Source organism: Geotrypetes seraphini, chromosome 15 (assembly GCF_902459505.1).
Source record: "Geotrypetes seraphini chromosome 15, aGeoSer1.1, whole genome shotgun sequence".
Classification (NCBI taxonomy): domain Eukaryota; kingdom Metazoa; phylum Chordata; class Amphibia; order Gymnophiona; family Dermophiidae; genus Geotrypetes; species Geotrypetes seraphini.
In genome coordinates this window covers 44,279,505-44,300,753 of record NC_047098.1, presented here as the reverse complement: position 1 = coordinate 44,300,753, position 21,249 = coordinate 44,279,505, and the positions used below count along the sequence as shown (strand labels likewise).

The 21,249-nt window shown below is 42.1% G+C and overlaps 1 protein-coding gene across 1 annotated transcript in view; it reads right to left on the bottom strand.

Moving 5' to 3' along the window:
• Positions 1 to 1,401: 1,401 nt before the first annotated feature.
• The window catches only part of LOC117349254, a 74,966-nt gene continuing 55,118 nt past the window's right edge, over positions 1,402 to 21,249 (bottom strand). The window contains exons 7-9 of the mRNA XM_033922472.1: positions 9,623 to 9,775; positions 5,171 to 5,371; positions 1,402 to 1,872 (exon numbers count right to left, since the gene is read on the bottom strand). Coding sequence (XP_033778363.1) covers positions 1,834 to 1,872; positions 5,171 to 5,371; positions 9,623 to 9,775 — 393 coding nt within the window. The 3' untranslated portion in view covers positions 1,402 to 1,833. The remainder of the gene's footprint in view (positions 1,873 to 5,170; positions 5,372 to 9,622; positions 9,776 to 21,249) is intronic.

Here is a 21,249-nt window from a genome sequence, read left to right as displayed (position 1 = left end):
AGTTTTACAATGGGTGTATTGATGTACTGCTCACTGCAATATGAAAGATGCTGCCTTTTCCTAGGTACTTATGTGTGACGTGTGGTTTGTTACTAAAAATCATATTTTTCTTACAGATGGGGGGGGTGCCAAAAAATGATGGGCCCCGGGTGTTACATATGCTACATACGCCACGTAAAGATACCAGAAAGCTGGTGTAGCAAAAACTTAAGTAAATTGTTATTCTTCTAAGTTTTGAGTATTTAACCCTCCCACAATCTCACGGGCACTCGTTTCAAGTTTATTGAGATTTTGATTTAAATGCAATATCAAATATTTTCAATGTGTATAACAAAAATAAATTTGGGGAAATAAATAAAACCATTTGAACAATAAACATACAAACATATCCATAGATGATTAAAATTACATAAGGAGTACAAGGATAAACTACATTTGTTTAAAAATGCGTTCTCCGCGCCTGCTCATAAATTTGTTGACTGGAAGGATCCAGCAATGTGGCCAGATGCCATTCAGGACAAAGACAGAGAAAGAATTGTGCAATTTGGATTAATGATGGAAGATGATTTAAAGCAAATGGCACAGTCTATGAGTAAAGATCTTGACGGACGTTCTTTTTATGAATATCTCCTCTATGCCAAATCACCCAATGGACGTGAGAAGATTTTACGGGACTGGCTTAGGTGGAGCATTAGCAGAAAAGTATGTGTGTATTCGGCCCATGGAAGAAGGGGGGGGGCGCGTCGGGGGGGGGAAGGGGTGCGTGGGGGGCCCAATAGGATTGCTCAGTAAGGGGCCCAGAAATTTCTGATGGCGGCCCTGGCATCACCTTTATAGACAGTCTATGGAACAGCATTTGCTTACATTGGATAAACACATAGGATTCCTATCTGGCAAGAATATGGATATGTTTACTACCCTAAACAAAAGCATAAGGGGTAGTCTGCACAGAGTGGCAGCTAGAACCGTAAACACCATACTGAACAGAATAAAAAGCCACCTTAGTCGTCATTATTCACTGTTGCTATGTTGTTGAAGTACTAAGATGTGAAACCACATCACGAAAAGGTGCTACGTGTGAAAACACTAAAACGCTAAAAACAAAAAACTGTACATAAGCTATTATTAAGAAGGACTTGGGAAAATCCAATACTTGTATAAAATCTGTTTTACTCTTTTGGGATCTTGCCAGGTACTTGTGACCTGGATTGGCCACTGTTAGAAACAGGATACCAGGCTTGATGGTCTGTCCCAGTTTTGCAACCCGTATGTTATGTTCTTAACCACTCCAAAAATTCCAAAGATTTAGTGTTTTTTAACTCTATTTTATAACTAATACAAACAGTCAGTTTAACAGAATAACAATACACCAAAACATCCCATCCCCACCCACCTTTCTTCCTTTCACTAGTATATCCACCTTGAGCTACCACTGAAAAAGGCACAAGCTAAATCCATATCCAAAGCTAAAAGAAAAATAGTAAAAATATTATAATACACAAGTTATCAACTTTCTTTTAAAAACTTTAAAAACTATGATTTGTACAGAATCATTAACATTTGTTAATAGCCGATAACTAATCAAACTGTCTGCTGTTATGAGTCCCTATGTGAAAATAATTTCAGTTTATTACTGGAAACTGCCGCCGCTAATTCTTCTTTGCTTAGCAAAGTAAAATAAGTGACTAAACAAGTTACTACAACAAATAAACTATAAAGTAACTGAGTGGAAATTTCCAGATGCATGCCCCTGTTCTCAGGAACAGAGGGACAGGTTCATACTTGACATCGGTTGCTCTTTTCCTTAATGTGTGCACAGCTTGTAGGGATAGTTCACAGTGGCCCAAAACCTGCATTCAGCAGGGCTGATTCCTGTAACAAAGCCAAATAGAAATGAATTATTTCTGAAGATAAGAAAGAAGTGTCAACTGACTATATATAAATATTTATATTGTGATATTATGGATATCATTTTAGAGTTGTAGAAATAGTGACATTTTACAATGCTAGGGTTACCATATGTGTGAAGACAAAAAAAAAAGGACAGTAACATGACCCTGCCTACACTCCACCCACAGCCCTTCTCAAACTCCATCCATTTCCTTGGTCCCCCTTCCCATCCTCTGTAACCTTTTAGTGCTTCTCTCTCTTCTTCCAACCCTTCTCCCCCATGGGTGCTTCTCTCTCTCTCCTTCCAACCCCCCTCCCATGAGTGCCCCTCTCTCTCTTCTTCCAACCTTCTCTCCTGCTGTTTCTCCCCTTCAATCCAGCAGCACCCTACTCCAAGATCTTTTCTCTAGCACTTTCTCCTTTCCATAATGTTTCTTCCATCCTCCTTCCTGCTGTTTCTCCAGCCCCCCTCCAAGCTCTCTCCAGCCCCACTCCCCTCCCTCTTCTGACCTCCAATGCTGCTTATCCTTTTGACCTCTCTAGCTCCAAACATCCCTACCTATCTCCTCCCTGGACCTGGCCACTGTAATTTAATCTTTGGGCAGCCAGCAACAGTAATGAGGCGATTCTGCTGCCGCCAGCCTACCCGGGAAGCCGCCTCTCTGCAGCGACTTCCTGTTCCCACATAGGTCAACTTGCAGAGAGGCAGCTTCCAGGGCAGGCCAGCTGTCCAAAGATTAAATTACATTGGCCAGCCCAGGGAGGAGAGAGATGGGAGAGCCAGATAAACCTGGACAGACTTCCCCATTTAAAAAAAACATATGGGCATCCAAACAAGCCCTCTAAAAAGAGGACATGTACGGGTTTTCCTGGATGTCTGGTAACCTTAAACAAGGCCTTCCTCTCTGTCGGGTCCTGTCTTCATGAAAACAGGAAGTAGGCAGGACCTGGCAGAGAGGAAGGCCTGAAGCCGGCAACAGCAGTGAATTGTAAACGCTGCTGCTGCCCGAAGAAGGTAATGGCACCAGGCCTTGGGGCACCGATGCAGACCGCTTCTCCCCCCTCCCGGCTGAACCCCCGCTGACCCTCCTATCTCTCCCTCCCGACCCTCCCAGCGAGATGACAACCTAACCTCCAGTAGCGTCGGAAGCCGCAGCAAGCTAAACAGGCTGCTTCGCGGCTTTCTCCTGCTGGTGAGTCCCTCTGCTGCGTCACTGATGACATCATCAGTGACGCTTCACCGGCAGAAGAAAGCCACGAAGCAGCCTGTTTAGCTTGCTACTGCTGACGACGCTACTGGAAGGAAGTTGTCATCTCGCTGGGAGGGTCGGGAGGGAGAAATAGGAGGGTCAGCGGGGCCCAAGCAATGATGCTGCCGCTGCCAAATCCAGGCTGCAATCCTCTGTCCCGTTGTCCCCACTCACATCTTCAGGATGCCCTCTCTGAAAACGAGACATTTCGGCATCTCGAAGCTGTGATTGGGGACAACGGGACAGGGGATCTGAAAAAGGGACTGTCCTGTTCAAAACGGGACGTATGGTCACCTTATGCAGCCTTATAGAACATGGTCAGTTGCATGCATAAATTAATTCAGTAATTGTTTGTTAATTGGTGTTTATAAGCCAATGATTTGTACAGCTATTCTTATGTTCATATGTTAACTAATAGAGCTTGACAGCACATTATAGTGCCTGACAGTATGAAGCATGGTAAGACAGTATATAGCGGAGCATGGCACTAGGGCTCATGCCTAAAGTTAAGCAAATAAATGCAGAATTATGCTAGTCTGGATAATTGGCTTTCTACTGTAGTTATTCCTTGGTCTCCTCCATAGATGGACAAAAGGGCAGAGGAGGGGTGAAACCTGTCCATATAGTTATTCAGAGCAAACACTACTCCATACCTTCCTGGTTCCACATTAGAGTACTATCCTTGTGATGGCATGTGACAGCCCTAAAAAGCCAGCTAGTGTGAAATTACTAACCACTGTTTCCTTAATAACTATTAGCTCTATCTGATGGGGAAATAATTACTCTTCAAGCTTTAAAATGGCTGAAGAAAACTGTTATAGCTTTCTTTCACATAATATGTATGTAAACTCGTAGTTTTGAGGGGTAATTTTCAGTTTCTTTTTGAAAATTAATCTAAAGTATGCATGCTAATAGTGGAGCCAAGAAGCTAAAATAGTAGATGGATTTTGGAAATGTCATGCTTGGTCTATTTTGTTTCCTCAGCTTAAACACATTTTCAGTAATGCACGAGTACAGAAAATATATGGGTACAAGGCAAGTCTTTGGGCTCCTTTTATCAAACCGCGCTAGTGGTTTAACGCATGTAATAGCGTGCATTAAACCGCCAGCCGCGCTAGCTGCTACCGCCTCCTCTTGAGCAAGCGGTAGTTTTTAGGCCAGCATGGGAGTTAGCACGTGATGAAAAGTCACGTGCATTAACCCCGCTAGTGCGGCTTGATAAGAGGAGCCCTTTGAGAAGGGTTATGAGTTGTGTGGTAGAGTTCAGTAAGGCTTTTCCTAAACATTCACACAAACCACTTAAAAAAGGTGCAAAAAAATTTGTATTCTTTTCCAGTCCTCAGCTTGTTGCTTTCCTGGCACAGGGATTGTAACATAAATTCTCTGTGTTCAAGGATATCAGTTTCTTCCAACAGATTCAGTCTCTATTATCATATACTTTATCAGTTCCAACTATTGTTGTTGTCAGTCCTTGCCATGCTTCAACAGTATTCAGCAATGAGGTTTTGGCTTACCTTAGCCAAGTCACATGTAACCTGGACAATCTCTCTCTCTCCCCCCCCCCCCCCCGCCCACACACACACACACACACATTTCTTCCCAGGGCTTTGCTTCAGCCCACAACTAGGGAAGTCTGGAGGTCTCTCTCTCAATCCTGGGGACCCCTAAAATGATTCCATTTGGGGGCAGAAGTACTTCTCCCTGCCTGAGTCCTGCTCCTCTGACCCTACAGGCATGTTTTCCTTCCCTAATAGATCTCAGAACTGAGCTCAGGGAATTCTGGGACATGTAGTTTTTCCTAATTTGCCTAATGCCCCCCTGCTGCCCAAGGGTATTACTGCAGCTTCAGTGAGGGAAAACCCCTGAATATCTCACAAGCTGTCAGGTGATATGGTAACAGAATTGTTAATGCTTCCCTTTTGTTAATGCACATCTCTCTTTAAACATTAATTTGTTCTATTACACTCAGTTTTGTTAGCAAGAACAGTGTAAATGAAATTTTGAAATGTATCACATTCCTTCCTACTTACTACTAAGATGTAAAACTTGTTTGCCATGGCTTCTTCATAAAATCTTTCAAGTTGCTGATACTCTGGACTATTTCTCTTTAATTTGGGTTGTTTTTTGTTCAAAGACTGTAGAACAAGTAAGGACATGTCTTTTCCCTTTTTATTTGATTGAGTAGTCAGGAATTTCTTTAGTTTATTTACAGTCAGAAGGTCATTTACAACCTAGTAAAAAATAAGAAATGTAATTTAATATTTGATGTGCAAACACAATGATAGAAAAAGACCATTAAAAGTTAACATTATTTTCAGGAAGGAAAGTTGTCTCATGTCATAATCTTTTGCCTCCCCCTCCCTCCCTTTTACTAAGCCGCAGTAGAGGTTTCTAGTACCTCAGCCCGGAGAGCTAATTGCTCCGACACTCATGAATGTCAGAGCATTTAGCGCTCTGGGCTGCAGTAGAAACCTTACCACAGCTTAGTAAAAGGGAGGGGGGGTGGATCTTCTGTCCAATGAAAAATATTCAAGGCAGAAAATTGAATACCACAGACAAACACTGCAATATGATGAATATTACTTATTGAAAGGCCCATTTTTAAACATGGTGAACATTATTTTATGATCCATGAACCAGTGAGAAGCCAAATATATCTTCAGAAGAGTCCTTTTTATTGACAACAGATCAAGAATGTTCTCAGTGATGGCTCCAACAAGGTGGAACTCCCTTCCAAAGTATTTAAAACTAGAAAAGGACACCGGAAAGTTCAAGAAAAGGATAAAGACAATCCTTTTCACAGACCACTTTAACTAATAATGCAACAAACTGGTGAAGCCGCAACATAGAGGAAATACTATATATACTCTAATATAAACCTAGAATTTTGGGCCAAAATAATGGCCCAAAAATTGGAGTCTTGATTTATATTCGAGCCTTTCCCTCTCAGATCCATCACAGGTCTCTCCCTGGGCCTAACTTAACTTGCAGGTCCAGTGGTGAGCTAGGACAAGAGCGATCCTCCTATGCTCCTGTCCCATGCAGTCTCACTACTCAAAATAGCTAATGAGAGTTCCCACAGTGGTTACTATGTTTATTTACTGTCTTTTCATGAAGTAGTTACAATACATTGAATAATAATCAGGTACTCTTAAGTATTTTCCCTATCTGTACCTGGTGCAATTGAGGGATTAAGTGACTTGTCCAGAGTCAGAAGGAGCAGGCTGGGATTGAACTCACAACCTCAGGGTGCTGAGGAAGCAGCTTTAACTACTAGGCCATTCACACTCTCAGTAACCTTTTAAGACTGATATGAGTTTGGTTTATATTCAAGTCAACTCTTTTTTTTGGGGGGGAAAGGTTACCTTGGTTTATAATCGGATGGGTTTATATTTGAGTATATACTGTAGCTGGCAACTCCCACTAGAAACATGATAGGGTGACTCACAGTAGATATACCAGACTGCTGAGGATATGATAAATAAAGTGCAGATAACAAGAATTTTCAAAATGTGGGTGAATCTAGGAGGAACATAGTAATGTAATGTAATTTATTTCTTATATACCGCTACATCCGTTAAGTTCTAAGCGGTTTACAGAAAATATACATTAAAATTAAAAATAAGAAAATAATAAAGGTACTTAAAAAAATTCCCTTTCTGTCCCGAAGGCTCACAATCTAACTAAAGTACCTGGAGATTAATAAATTAATTAAAAATAAAGATAGAAGAGGGAATAGAAATAAACATTTTAACAAGACAGCATTGAATTAAATTCTTTGGTAGATAGAAGAGAGAAGATCAAATAGTAAATGCATAAGGGAGACCGTTAAACAATAGAATTCTGGCGAAATTTAAAAAGACAGAGAAGTTATAAGACGAAGAAAAAAGGCGTAAAAATAAGTAAGATTAAAGATAATTCATAAGCAAGTAGGGAAAGAAAATAAAATAACACATTGTCTTTAAAAAAGGGCTTCTTCATGGAAGAGACTTGGATGATTGTCCCAGGATGTTATGTCTTCTTCCCTTTGATGGACTCTTATCCTTCTCACGACTCACTGTCCGTGTCACATCTGCCATCCTAATTGTTGCCACTAAGAATTTGCTCCAAATGAGGCCAACAATGTATGCGAGATTTCCTCCTCTGTGGGAAAGTTACTCGGTGTTGAAAGTCATTATGTTTTGTTTCTGATGTAACTTGGTCTGACATGAGACTCTTGTCCTGCTGTTCCTGTGCACATCGGCTGAGAGCTCTGGAAAGAAGCCGAGTTAATGGGTGAAGGGGCACCGGGGTATAAGAACCCAGACTTCGGGTCGGGTAAGTGGAGACCAGATCTTCATCGCCGAAGTTAGGAGCGCAGGAGGCGGTGAAAGGTTTTGCGCCGATCAGGGTGTGTTGCAGCCGGATATTAGGGGTAAGGCGGAGCTTCCCATGGTCATTTCCTGTAATAGGCACAATACTATGCGCATAAATAAGTAGGATTTAGAATGAACATAGTATACGATACTAGTATTCTGTGTTTATACATGGGTTGAATATAATATGGTATAAACACAGAAGATGAATGTATTGTAACACCTTTACTGAAGCTCATGTAAACTACTCTGAATTGACTCCTCAGTCATTAGTAGCAGTATTTCAATAAACAATAAACAGTTTATTGACAACAGCTCACACAGACATACATGGAGAAGTTCACAGCCCTTTAGCTATGAGCTGTTGTTAATATGAGGACTCTTCTGAAGATGTCTTTGGCTACATACTGGTTCTTTGGTCATCTCCACTGTTTCATTGGAATTTTGTGCAGAAAAACTGAAAATTCTGCACCAATATTTCAAAATTCTGCAAAGAGTATTTGTAGTGTTTTGCATAGAATTCCTTCCTGCCTTTTCCTTTCTCAAGTTCCAGCCTCCTGTGTTTCATCTCTCCAACTATAGTTCTGTCTCCCTCTAAATCCCACCTCTCTCTCCCTCGCACCCTGAATCCCCTCCTTGGCCCCCATGGTGTGGCATCTCTCTCCCTCTCTTCACTGATTAAGAATCTCTTCCTTCCTTCCCACACCCTTTCTAGTCTGGGTCACACTCCTCCTCTCTCTACCATCCTATTCCCCCTCCCCCAACATTGTGGGTCCAGCTTCCAAGTCCCCTAATCTCACCACACCTCACCTAGCCAACCACCTCTCTCACTTGCACCCTGAATCCCTTCCCTGCTGTCCATGGTCTGGCATCCCTGTCTCCCTCTCTCTATGGCCAAACATCTCTTCCTCCCTTCCTACCACCTCTTTCTGGTCTGAGTCACCCTCTCTCTACCATTCCCCCACCCCCATTTATAGGTCTAGCATCCATGTCCCCTCACCCCATCCCATCGCATCCCACCACCTATCTCACTCACATCTCTTCCTCCCTTCCCACCCTCGTTTCTGGTCTGGGTCACTTACTTTCCCCCCACTTATGGGTCCAGCATCCATCTCCACTGCCCTCCCCTTCCGTTCATCCTTCAAGTCCCTTCCTTCCCCCCCTCCCACTTTTGGTCCACCATCCATGTCTTCTTCTCTCCCCCAACTGTAGTCAACCATACATGTCCCCTCCCCTCCCCCTTCTGTAGGTCTGCACTCTCTCACTCTCTGGCTTCTGATTGACCACTCTATCTGTGTGGAGCTGGTATCTCTTACCCATGGTTTCCCCATTTGGAACCGGTATCGCTTATCAGTGGTCCCTCCCAAAGTAGTAGTGGTGTTTGGCCAGCAGACAGTGCTGTAAACAGAGTGCTTGTGCCCAGTCCTGCCATTCTCTGCTGTGTCGGAAGTGATGCAGCAGAGGAAAGACCCTGGCAGGGCCAGCCACAAGCAGTCCGTTTACAGCACAGCCTCTGCTGGCCAGTCACCACTACTGCTTTGGGAGGGACCACAGATAAGCCATACCGGTTCCAAATGGGGAGGGGGTCAATCAGAGGGCAGACCCGTGAAGGGGAAGGGGTTATCAGGTCAGAATCAGGGCCAGGAGTGTGGGAGATGACAGGCTTGGCAGAATTTTGCACGGATTGAGAATACTGTGTAAATTCTGCACTGCACAGTTGCACAGAATTCCACCAAGAGTAAACATGGCCACATTTCAACATAAACTTGCATCAGAGGCATGCACATATATCTAGAGAATAAATAAAAACATTGAAATCTCATCAAAGACGAAACAAACAAAGACATGTCACCGTAGTACATGGAAATAGAAACATGTAAATAAATACCCTTCCCCTGATATTCAGCCAGTAGCAGAGAACATTTTTTTGTCTACTGCTGGCATTAAAACCGTGAATTAAATCCCAGGCCCTGTATGGGCTTTGCATTGCATGCCCAGTTAAGTCAATATTCAGACTTAACTGGGCATAGACTAGTGCATCCCTCTTCACCAAACAGATTAGTGATACCCATGGTAAACTAAGAACTCACAAGCTGAAAAGCTCCTATTACATGATTTTGGACTTACTGGTAGTTTATAATGTTCATCATCTAAGTAATGTCCATCCCAAATCTCTATAGTGATGCTGCCATAATTCTTCATAAGTTTCAATGTTTCCTTCTTTAAACCATCAATCATGACATCCTTCAGTGGATGAGAGGTTATGGACTCCTGAAAGTCCTATAAGAGAAGTCCTATACTTTTACAGAGGAAAGTAAAATTAAATAGCCACAACTTCTCTTCATATGATTACTTTCCCCCTGTTTTACTCTTGGCTTCAGAATTCTACGGAAACATAGTAATGCAGTACATGACGGCACATAAGGTAACTCTGAACAACTATTGAACTACAAAGATTTTTAAATTGGATATGGTGCAACCTGTTGGCCTTAATGCTGAGTTGGAATGGTGGTTAATGCTGTGATTGGCACGTCTGGACAACTTTTACGATGCGTTAACCAATCCGATTTTTATACCAGTCACGTGATAGTAAATAAGGAGCAGCTTAAAATTCTGCCACCATCTTCTTTTTGCTATAGAGCGTCATATGAGAGGATGTAATGTCAGTATACAATAAAAATCAATACTCCACTCGTATGAAACAATCTATATTCTGTCACTCATTCTTATATTCTTCTTAAACCAGTTGATTAATCATGCATTGACTATTTTTTAAGCATTTTTTTAAAGCACGCTGTTATGCAGGAAAAGGCCTCAGAGTTAAGGAGTACTATGCTTATACAGGGCAGGATTAATCAATAGGCCAAGTAGGCACATGCCTAGGGCCAGAAATGGTCAGGGGGGCCCAATGAAGGAGGGCATCAACATTGTTTTTTCCAAACGGCGACGGGCCCCTCCAGCATCGATTGGCAACACGCCCTCCCCCCCCATTGACGGAAAGTAAGACAAGCAAGCAACGCGGGTAAGAAAGGCAATGGGAATTGTAATTTTGCAAGCAGTGCTGTTTGCCCAAAGCTTCCCTCTGGCACAGCTTCCTGTTTCCGCTTGGGTGCATGGTGGGGGTGGGGTGGGGCGGGGCAGGGGGCCCAGTGTACTTGTGTGCCTAGGGGCCCTCGATTAATTAATCCTGCCCTTCGCTTATAGTCTCATCGACATTCACTGTCAGCGTAGATATAGTCCAAATGTATACTCCATACTACAATCACTGGCCAAAAACCTGCTTAGTGCATTTTTACTATTAGTCTTTAACTTATAACTCTTTAACTATTTTTAACCTATTTTATCTTTTTTTTCTTAATTATAACTTGTGATTAATATATTCAACACTGGAACTCTGAATACAGACCACTTCACAGTTTGAAAAACTAGCAGAGGTTTATTTATCTTTAGTGTTTGTAGTTGTTCAGTTTTCAATCATAGATTTCATTTACTGTGTGCCACTACAAACTACCGGAACCAGGACCGGAGCTGTTCCCTACTCTCGGAGCTGGAACTGGAGCTGATGCGGCCGGCGTTTTGTGGACCGCAAGTTTGTCCACTGCTTCAGGGCCAGCTTTAGGGCACAATAGTATTGTCTCCTTATCTTCTATCAGCAATATGTAAGAATTAATATACAGCATGAATAATAGATAATATGTGAACTTAGCAGGATATATTTGATTACTTTATTCAGACTTTTTGTTTTTCTACTGTGGACCATTCTCCTGAGGAAGGATGCGAAACACCATGTTGGCTGTGGGTCTGAGACATAATATTGAACAAACAAGCTAAATAAATTAAGTTCCTTTTGGCTTTCTACATATATAAAAGACTGCAAAAAATGCATAATATAACATAAAAAGGACCAATGACAATTTGGATGTGCAGTAAGTTGAAACATCATGCTTGAGATATGCCATCTCTGATGGTCCAAAAAATATTTAACAGAGTTTTGATATTTGATATAACTAAAATTAAGAAAAGTTGTCATTAGAATAAAAAGATGTTATATAAGAACATAGGTGGGACTTTTCTGGATTGGCAAATAAAACCAGAATAGACCGTTCATTCTGCCCAGAAATGTAAGGCAATGTTGTACCTGGTACTTTGTATGGGTTACCCTCTGCCCCCTTTATCTTTAAGGTTGCAACGGATGCCTGGTACAGTCAATCTCCCTCCTTACCTTTTTAAAAATTCTTTAGTATGTAAAAGTTATTTTAATTTTACTGTGAGTGGAAATGCTCAAACTCAATTATTCCATCTTTATGCTATATAGGGAACCTCTATATCCACTGTTCCCTCTAAGGATTGAGTTGATGTGAGCAAAAATTTTCTACTGCATTACCCTGATGTGTTATACATAATATACATAATAAATTAAATACAAATATAAATTTAAAAATGGAAAATAAGATGATTGAAAGGATTTAAAACATTTCTCAGTTAGCTCTCCAAGGCCAACACCTCCTTCCCCATATCAAGATAGTAAGTTGTCCTGACCTGAGAAAGGAAGTTTTGGTCTCTGGCAGTTGGTCAAAAATGTATTAAAATTAGTCCAATGAAAAGACAGCATCTTAATTCTATTTTCTATTTCTATTTATTAACCTGTATAAACACGGGTACCATACTACTTTATCTTGAATTAAAAATACAGGCCCCCTTTTATCATGCTACATTAGGGCTTTTATCACAGGTCGCTGTGGTAAAAGCTCTGACGCTCAGGGGAGCTCAGAACAGTTTACATGAATTTATTCAGGTACGCAAACATATTTCCCTTCTATCATCTTCCTCCTGTCTCTCCCTTATTTTATCTAAGCTTGTCTACCTCCTTCTATATAGCTTATCCCCCCCCCTTTTCATCAATATTTCCCTCTTTTTTCTATCTCTCCCCTTCCATACAATGTCTGCCCCTTTTCTCCCCCCTCACCTTCCATCCAGCATCTCCTCTTTCACTTCCACTGTTCCATCATCTCCCTCCTCACTGTACCCCATCCCCAATATTTGCCCTCTCTCTCCTGTTCTATCTAGAATCTGTTTTCCCACTTCTATACAAAATCTGCCCTTCTCTCTCCTCACCCAAACCATTTTCACCAGCTTCTGCCCCTTCTCCTCCTACCCCCACCAGTGTCTAGTCTACCCTTTCTATCTCCCCCAACCTTTTCCCACTTGCATCTGCCCCCACTCCATTTCCATCAGTATTTGCTCCTCTCCCATCCACCAATTTTTGCCCCTCTCTCTGTGAGAAAGCATTTTCTAAGGTTGTTTTAAATTTTTCCTCCTTGCAACTTAATTTCGTGTCCTCTAATTCTACTGCCAAGGTGATCAAGGGGATGGAACTCCTCTTGTATGAGGAAAGACTAAAGAGGTTAGGGCTCTTCAGCTTGAAAAAGAGACTGCTGTGGGGAGATATGATTTAAGTGTATAAAATCCTGAGTGATGTAGAATGGCTACATGAGGACTGATCCTTTACTCCTTCAAACATTACAGAGACTAGGGGATATTCAATGAAGTTACAGAAAAGTATTTTTAAAACCAATAGGAGGAAATATTTTTTTTCACTCAGAGAATAGTTAAGTTTTGGAACTCATTGCCAGAAGATGTGGAAAGAGCAGTTAACGTAGCTGGTTTAATAAAAGTTTTGGACAAGTTCATGGAGGAAAAGTCCATAGTCTGCTATTGAGATAGATACGTATACCACTGCTTGCCCTGTGATTGGTAGCATGGAATGTTGCTACTCTTTAGGGAATTTTGCATGGATTGCTGCTACTATTTTAGGTTCTGGAATCTTGCTACTCTTTGAGATTCCAGAATGTTGCTATTACTGTATTTGGGATTCTGCCAGGTACTTGTGATCTGGATTAGCCACCATAAAGACAGGATACTGGGCTAGATGGACTATTGGTCTGACCCAGTAAGGCTATTCTTATGTTCTCTGTTGTTAGAAAATGTAACTTTTTAAAAAGATCCCTGTTATCCTCAAAGACTATTTAGTAAAAAGAATAGCTCTTATTTTTCATTAGGGGAGCTATTACAATTTAATGTCAGTTCTTGGCACAGTAAATAAAAGCAACCACCAAAATATACATACAAATGATTGTTTTTTGAAGCAGCTGAAGCAGAGGAATGCTAAGTTATTGAAGTTATTGCAAGGTAATGGCGGAATAAAAATGTAATGTAATGTAATATTATATACAATAAGGAAGCTTTCCTAATTTTTGCAAATTTGGAGTTCCAGATTATATTCTTCCTGATGCAAAAATTGGCAAGACAAAGCCCTTGTCAGAGATCAACTGAAGTTAAGTAATTACAATTTATAATTTGTAACAATTTTTTTAAAATACCCCTTTGTTTAAGCATAAATTAAAAGAAAATTAGCTACTGTTTGAATAATTCAGAGATGTTTCTCCTTGTTATATTTTGTTTTGGCTCTTATTTGTGTAAATAGTTTGGTGGTTGCTTACTTGTGTTGCATTTTGTCTGATTTTTTTTCTATAGAATAAATAAAAGGCCAGGGACCTCACCCCCCCTGCACAAATAGCCTTATTGTGCTGGTGTCATATACTGCCTTGGAATAGGCCAATATCTGAAGACCTCTGCTTAAAGGCTCTCAATCATTTCTTACAATATTCTTGATCTCCCCCTGGTGGGCACCTTATAATTGGTGACACAATTAATGAGTGCTTGAGACTTTTGAGGTTCTATAGCACAGGAAACCTGTTTAATAAATTCTTTTATTCTACCACACTACATTGAAATTTTATGTGGAGTTTGGAATATCAGATTTATCATTGTAACAAAGTGTTTGTTCATAGAAAACCCATAGATAACTGGATGACAATCCTTCAGCAGACTGGCACAGATTCAAATGCAAAGGCATTCCAGTGCATAGGCAAGATGACCGCCAGCAGAGAAGCTAGCCAAAAGGTCAGAGCTAAAGATAAGGCAGCAAGCCATGCACAGAGCAAGCCATTCCAGTATTTGGCATATGGGTCCTCTGACTTCTGACTACTGGATTGCATCAAATAGAAGAGCCAAGGAAAATGTAATGAATATTGCCAGCAAAAGCAGAAAACCATGCCAAAAGGCCACTATTTACATATACAAGTACTCCATGTACTGCCATTTAAATGTCTTTGATACATATGAAAGGTGCCTTGGTTAGCATGTCCGATAACTAAAAAATATAGAAGCTTAAGTTCCAAGTTCCATTTATTTGATATTCCACTAATCAAAACAAAGAATGCCTAAGCAATTTACAAAACTAATAAAATTGAGGAGATAGGAAGGACAGAAAGGAGAGATGCTAGATGTGGCGAGTAGGAAAGGGAAGAGAAGATGATTGAATACAGGGAGAGGTGAAATGCTATACATGAAGCAAGAGGAAAGGGGAGAGATGCTGGATACAGGTTATGAGGAGATAGAGAGGAAGGATGTGGGGGAAGAAGCTGGAGAAGGAAAAAGAGATGGGGGAATATGAGACCTGTAGGTAGATACACTACAAAAAAAGACAGAGTTTGAGGACTGGATGGTGAGAATGAAGTATGAAATCTGAGTGAACAGAGAGGCAGAAAAATAAATAGAAGGAAGCAGAAAAGGAAGGATCAATGTCAGAGATGGTTGCAGGGGAGGAGATGAAGATAGGAGGAGAGAAAGGTGGGAACAGCATTATAAAGGAAAGTAGAAACTGGAGACTGAGAGTCAGACAATTAGAAAAAGTACAATGATCATACAATAAGGGTAGAAAAATTAATTATATTTTAATTTTAGTGATTGTAAATGCATGAATTTTATATTTGTATTTTATTGCATGAAGCAGTGGGTGAAACGGGCCCGTCAGAATCAGGACTTTTGAATCAATGAACCTTCAACCATAAGCTACGTAACTTTGAGATATAACAAATTTTTATAGCATATCACACAGGAATTTTTGATATTATATCATCAGTTATTCAATTTAAATATATGAGAGGGTTGCTTATGACCTATGATTACTATACTGTCTGATTCAACTGAACAACTGATTCAACTGAACAGACAGTTGAACTGTCTGATTCAAATGAATTGAAATCAGCTGTTTGTAACAACAAGCACTGGGTCTGAGGTCTTTCTCCCTCTTGATATGACAGCCCAGATATGATTTTGGTTGAGACCTATACAATTATGATATCATTATAAAATCATTATTGTGACCTCTCTGGTGTATTGATAATGAAGAATTAATAATACTTTTCAGAACTCTACTCTACTTTTGGTATTGATCTTGGGATTTTTTGATTGTAGAGTTTTACGTCTGGTTTTTGTGTAGTGCGTGTTGTTACATATATTATGTGCAGGTACGTTTCTGTTTCTAGTGCATTCACAATCTAAGTCTTGTACCTGGGGCAATGGAGGGTTAGGTGACTCACCCAGAATCACAAGGAGCTGGAGAGAGAATTCCCCAGGTTTTCAGCCTGCTGCACTAAAAATTAGGCTACTCTACTCCAAACTTGTTGCATGAATGGGCTAAAGTTAGGACATAAAGTGGTGAACTGGTTTGAGACCTGGTTGACAGACAGACGACATAGGGTGATAGTTAAGAACATAAGCCGTACCTCTGCTGGGTCAGACTAGAGGTCCATCATGCCCAGCAGTCCGCTCACGCGGCAGCCCATCAGGTCCAGGACCTGTATAGTAGCCCTCTATCTATACCCTTCTATCCCCTTTTCCTTCAGAAAATTGTCCATTTCCTTCTTGAACTCCAATACCGTACTCTGCCCTATCATGCCCTCTGGAAGCGCGTTCCAGGTGTCCACCACCCGTTGGGTGAAGAACTTCCTAGCATTGATTCTGAATCTATCCCCTTTTAATTTTTCCAAATGCTCTATCGTTCTTGTAGTTGTTGAAAGTTTGAAGAATCTGTCCCTCTTCACTTTCTCTATGCCCTTCGTGATCATATCCCCTCTAAGTCTCCGCTTCTCCAGCGAAAAAAGCCCCAATCTCTCTAATCTTTCAGCGTATGAAAGGTTTTCCATACCTTTTATCAAATGTGTCACTCTCTTCTGAACCCTCTCGAGTATCGCCAAATCCTTCTTTAGGTACGGCGACCAATATTGGACGCAGTACTCCAGATGCAGGCGCACCATCGCCCGATACAACGGCAGGATAATTTATTTGGTTCTGCTTGTAATACCCTTCTTGATTATTCCTAGCATTCTATTCGCTTTCTTAGCGGCCGCTGCGCATTGTGCCGACGGCTTCATTGTCATGTCAACTATTACCCCCAAGTCCCTTTCTTGGGTACTCTCACTCAATAACAGCCCTCCCATCGTGTAGCTGTACCTTGGGTTTCTGTCCTACGTGTAAGACTTTACATTTCTCTACATTGAACTTCATCTGCCATCTCGTCGTCCACTCTCCTAGTTTGTTCAGGTCCCTTTGTAAATCTTCACAGTCCTCTTTAGTCCTAGCCCCATTAAATAGCTTGGTGTTATCTGCAAATTTTATTACTTTGCTCTTCGTCCCTGTTTCTAAATCATTTATAAATACATTGAATGGGGAAGGTCACGTGATGTCATGAACGGGTGAAGATGTCTCCTCGTTCGCTCCGGGGCTACCCTGCCTATTTCGCGCATTTAAAGACTGTTTCCTTACTTTCCACGAGAGCGAGATTTAATGTGAGGAACCATAACTGCATGGAAAAATACTTAACCAGGTCCCAAGACTCCATGTCGGCAAAATCGGCGAAGAAAGACCGCGAGCGTGCACGGCCACTTGAAACAAAGATGGCGACTAGCCCCGCAGCGGTGGTCTCTAACCTCACCGAGTCCGCGCTGAGTGACATTAAGGAGGCACTGTCGCAGGTAATCGGTCCCAAAATGGAATTGCTTACAGCGCAAATCTCAAACATTGAGTTATTACTGGCTGCTGCTACAGCCCGCACGGCGGAGTTAGAACAGAGGGTGTCGGATTTAGAGGACTCCTCTACAGCATGTGGCACAGACCTCGGCATGTTGCAAGCGCAGGTTCGGGCTCAGGTGGAAAAACTGGACGACTTGGAAAATAGGTCCAGACGCTCTAACCTGCGTTTGATGGGGATCCCCGAAACGATCGCTGACCGGCTATTATTGGATATATTAGAACGCTGGCTGCAGGATGAGTTCCCTCTTTCGACCTCGGTGGGGCCCTTGCGTCTGGAACGGGCACATCGTCTGGGTCCTCGCCCTGGTTTGGAATCGCGACCACGGGTGGTCATCCTGAAGATTTTAAACTTCAGGCACAAAATAGAATTATTACAACAATACCGAGCCAGGAAGGATGGATTAAAATATGATGCACATTTGATCCGTATGAGTCAGGACTTTTCCGTGGCGCTCCAGGAGAGGAGGAGACCGTACTACCCCATCTGTGCACAACTATCTGAACTTAAACAGCGTTTTCAATTCAATTACCCGGCCATGCTACGAATTCAATGTAATGGAGTCTGGAAATCCTTTCAGACCCCTGAGGTAGCAGCGGAATACATCAAACAGCTTGCCGGTTCCGGATCTGGGTCAACTTGACTGATGGGACCTCTCTTTCTTTTGAGGGGTTAGTTGGTGGGATAAGACAGTTCTGTGCTACACACTTGATGGGATACTTATCTAATCAGCCCTTTGAGGCTTTATTTCTTGATGGTCAGGGTGGCCCTGGGAGAGATGTCTTTCGTGACCACAGTTCTCCCATAGAATGGGGGTTCCTGGGTTAGTTGGGGGAGTTGGGGAACATTGGAAGGGGGTTAATTTCTGGGGGGCAGCAGCGGTATGCTATGGGTATGTTCTGTTTTACTTTGCTTTTTGTTTGCAGCATCTCTATATAGAGCTGATTGCATGGTATGACTGGAGTATGTATGTGATGTCTTGGGGTGAGGCTGGGCGCCCTGGGACCATTCTTATTCTATAGGTTAATCGCTTTAGCGTTTATGGTAGGGTTCCTTATGGGTGATCGTAAAATACGTATACTATCTTGGAATGTATCAGGAATCACGTCCCCAGTTAAACGCACAAAAATCCTATCTCAATTGAAACATCACTCTGCAGATATAGCTTGTCTCCAGGAGACTAGGCTTACGGATCTAGAACATCAGAAACTTAGGAAAGGTTGGGTGGGGGAGTTACACTATGCCTCATCACCAGGGAGGAAAGCGGGGGTAGCCATACTGATTCGAAAGGGCTTCCCATGCGAGATTCAGGTCTTAAGACGTGATCCCCAGGGCCGTTACCTTTTAGTAAAGGTGGTGGGACCTGGTGGGACATTTCGATTGTTGGTGGGATAAGGCCCTAATGGTTATCAACACTCTTTCTTTCAGAATTTGGTTAATATTTGCTTGCGCGATTCTGATTGCCCATTAATATTGGTGGGCAATCTGAATCAAGTTTTGGACTCTGGTGTGGATCGCTCCGGAAGTTCTGGAGTGGCGACGGTAAAGCGCACTAAAGGTGTTTCTTATCTTTGTCGAGCGTTGGGGTTGGTGGACCCCTGGAGATTGCTACACCCCACCGAACGAGATTATACCCACCAGTCTAGAGCACATGGTTCCTTTTCTAGGCTTGATTACACTTTAATTTCTGAAACTTTGTTTGCTCAGGTTTCTGAAGCCACAATAGGTCCCCTTGAAATATCGGATCACAACATGATTTGGATTGATGTAGCGCTGGGTGGTCCTGTAGGCCCGGGGTCGGGTTGGAGATTTCCCTCCTATTTACATAAAGATACTCATTTCCAGAACTTTTTGATTGAGAAGTGGGAGGAGTATTGTTGTAACAACGCCCAACACGTAGACCAACCTATCTTGTTCTGGGACGCAGCCAAAGCAGTATTACGTGGGGATATCATCGCCTATGTGGCTACTAGAACTCGTCGAATAGCCCATCGTATAGTACAGCTTGAACGACAGCTGGTGTTATTGAAACGGGATTTATTGCATGATCCCTCAGAGGCCAATAGAGAGGCGTATAAGGCGGTGTTGGTAGCTTTAAACTCTCTTATTCACGAACGTACGAAGAAACTGTTGTTTTTTCGTAAATTCCACTTTCACAAATATGGCAATAAAGCCGGGAAATTGCTAGCGTCTATAACTAAAAGCTGGAAAGGATCTAGATACGTTTCCATGATACAGGAGAGCTCGGGGAGGATTTTAACTTCCTCGGTGGATATCTCGGCTGGCTTTCAGAATTATTTTGAGGCCTTTTACGCATCCCCAGGTCCTTACACGGGTCCTGATGTCTGTGATTACCTGGAGGATGCGGGATTGCCTCGACTGACGGCGACTCAGATATCCATGTTGGATAGGCCTCTACATTTACAGGAGGTGCTACAGGCGATACAGAACTTGAAACCTTGCACTGCACCGGGACCGGATGGTTATTCACCGGAGTTTTACAAGATCTTATCCTCATCCGTGGGCGGCTCTCTTTTAGACTACTACTTGACTATTCAGGAACAGGGTGTATTCCCCCGTTATTCTAATGACGCCCTGATTACATTAATTCCGAAACCATCTAAATCCCCAGTTGAGATAGAATCCTATCGGCCGATATCATTACTGAATGTTGATGTTAAAATATTTGCTAGAATTTTGGCTGATCGGTTAGCCCCCATTTTGCCTTCTATTATTGTTCCTGAACAGGTGGGTTTTGTTCGGAACCGTCAGTCGGTAATCAATGTTAGACGAGTTCTTCTAGCTTTTTCCCGTGCTCAACAGACACAATGTCCTGGTCTGCTTGTTGGGTTGGATGCAGCAAAAGCTTTTGATAAGCTTCACTGGCATTACTTATTTCAGGTTTTACAATATATAGGGATTCCCAACAGTTATTTGACATCGGTACAGGCGCTATACTCTGGGCCAATGGCCTCGGTGTTGGTCAACGGAGTGAGATCTCCTTCCTTTTTAATTGGTAGGGGGACAAGACAGGGCTGTCCGCTATCACCCCTTCTTTTTCTTTTATATTTAGATCTCCTGCTACGCACATTCCAGAGAGATGATGAGATTATGGACCTAGCTGAGGGTTCTTCGCAGTTAAGGGTACTAGCCTTTGCAGACGATCTTTTGCTTGCATTGGGCAATCCTCATAGATCGTTGCCGCGAGCATTAGAACTTTTAGATGAATTCCACATTTATTCAGGCCTAGTTCTCAACAGGCAGAAGTCTTTGGCGCTTCCTACCATATCTGAGGTGCGATTGACTTGGCCTGGAGAGTTTCCTCTGCAGTGGGCCCCCTCTCACTTGAAGTATTTGGGAGTGATTATTCCCCAAAATCTGAATAGGCTGTATACAGCTAATCTTTTGCCTTTGCTCCATCGAACTTCAAGTCTGTTACATGGCTGGCAGAAATTCCCTATTTCTCTCTCTGGCCGCATAGCTCTTTATAACATGATGATATTGCCCCAGTGGCTTTATATACTACAAATGCTTCCTATTATGTTAACTGCACACCATTTATCTCTACATAGGTCTCATCTATCAGCATATCTGTGGCAGGGTAAACGAGCTAGGATTTCATTGGCTAAGTTGATGCTCCCAATTGCTCAGGGGGGATTAGGGCTCTTATGTGTATCTAGGTTCAACCTTGCATGTCAATTACGTCACATTCATGATTGGTTTTGTAATACTTCTAACTTTTCATTACCTGAGATTGAATGTTTTCATTTTCAGCCTTACCATTTTAGTTATCTTCTGCATGTGCTCAAGTTGCCAGACT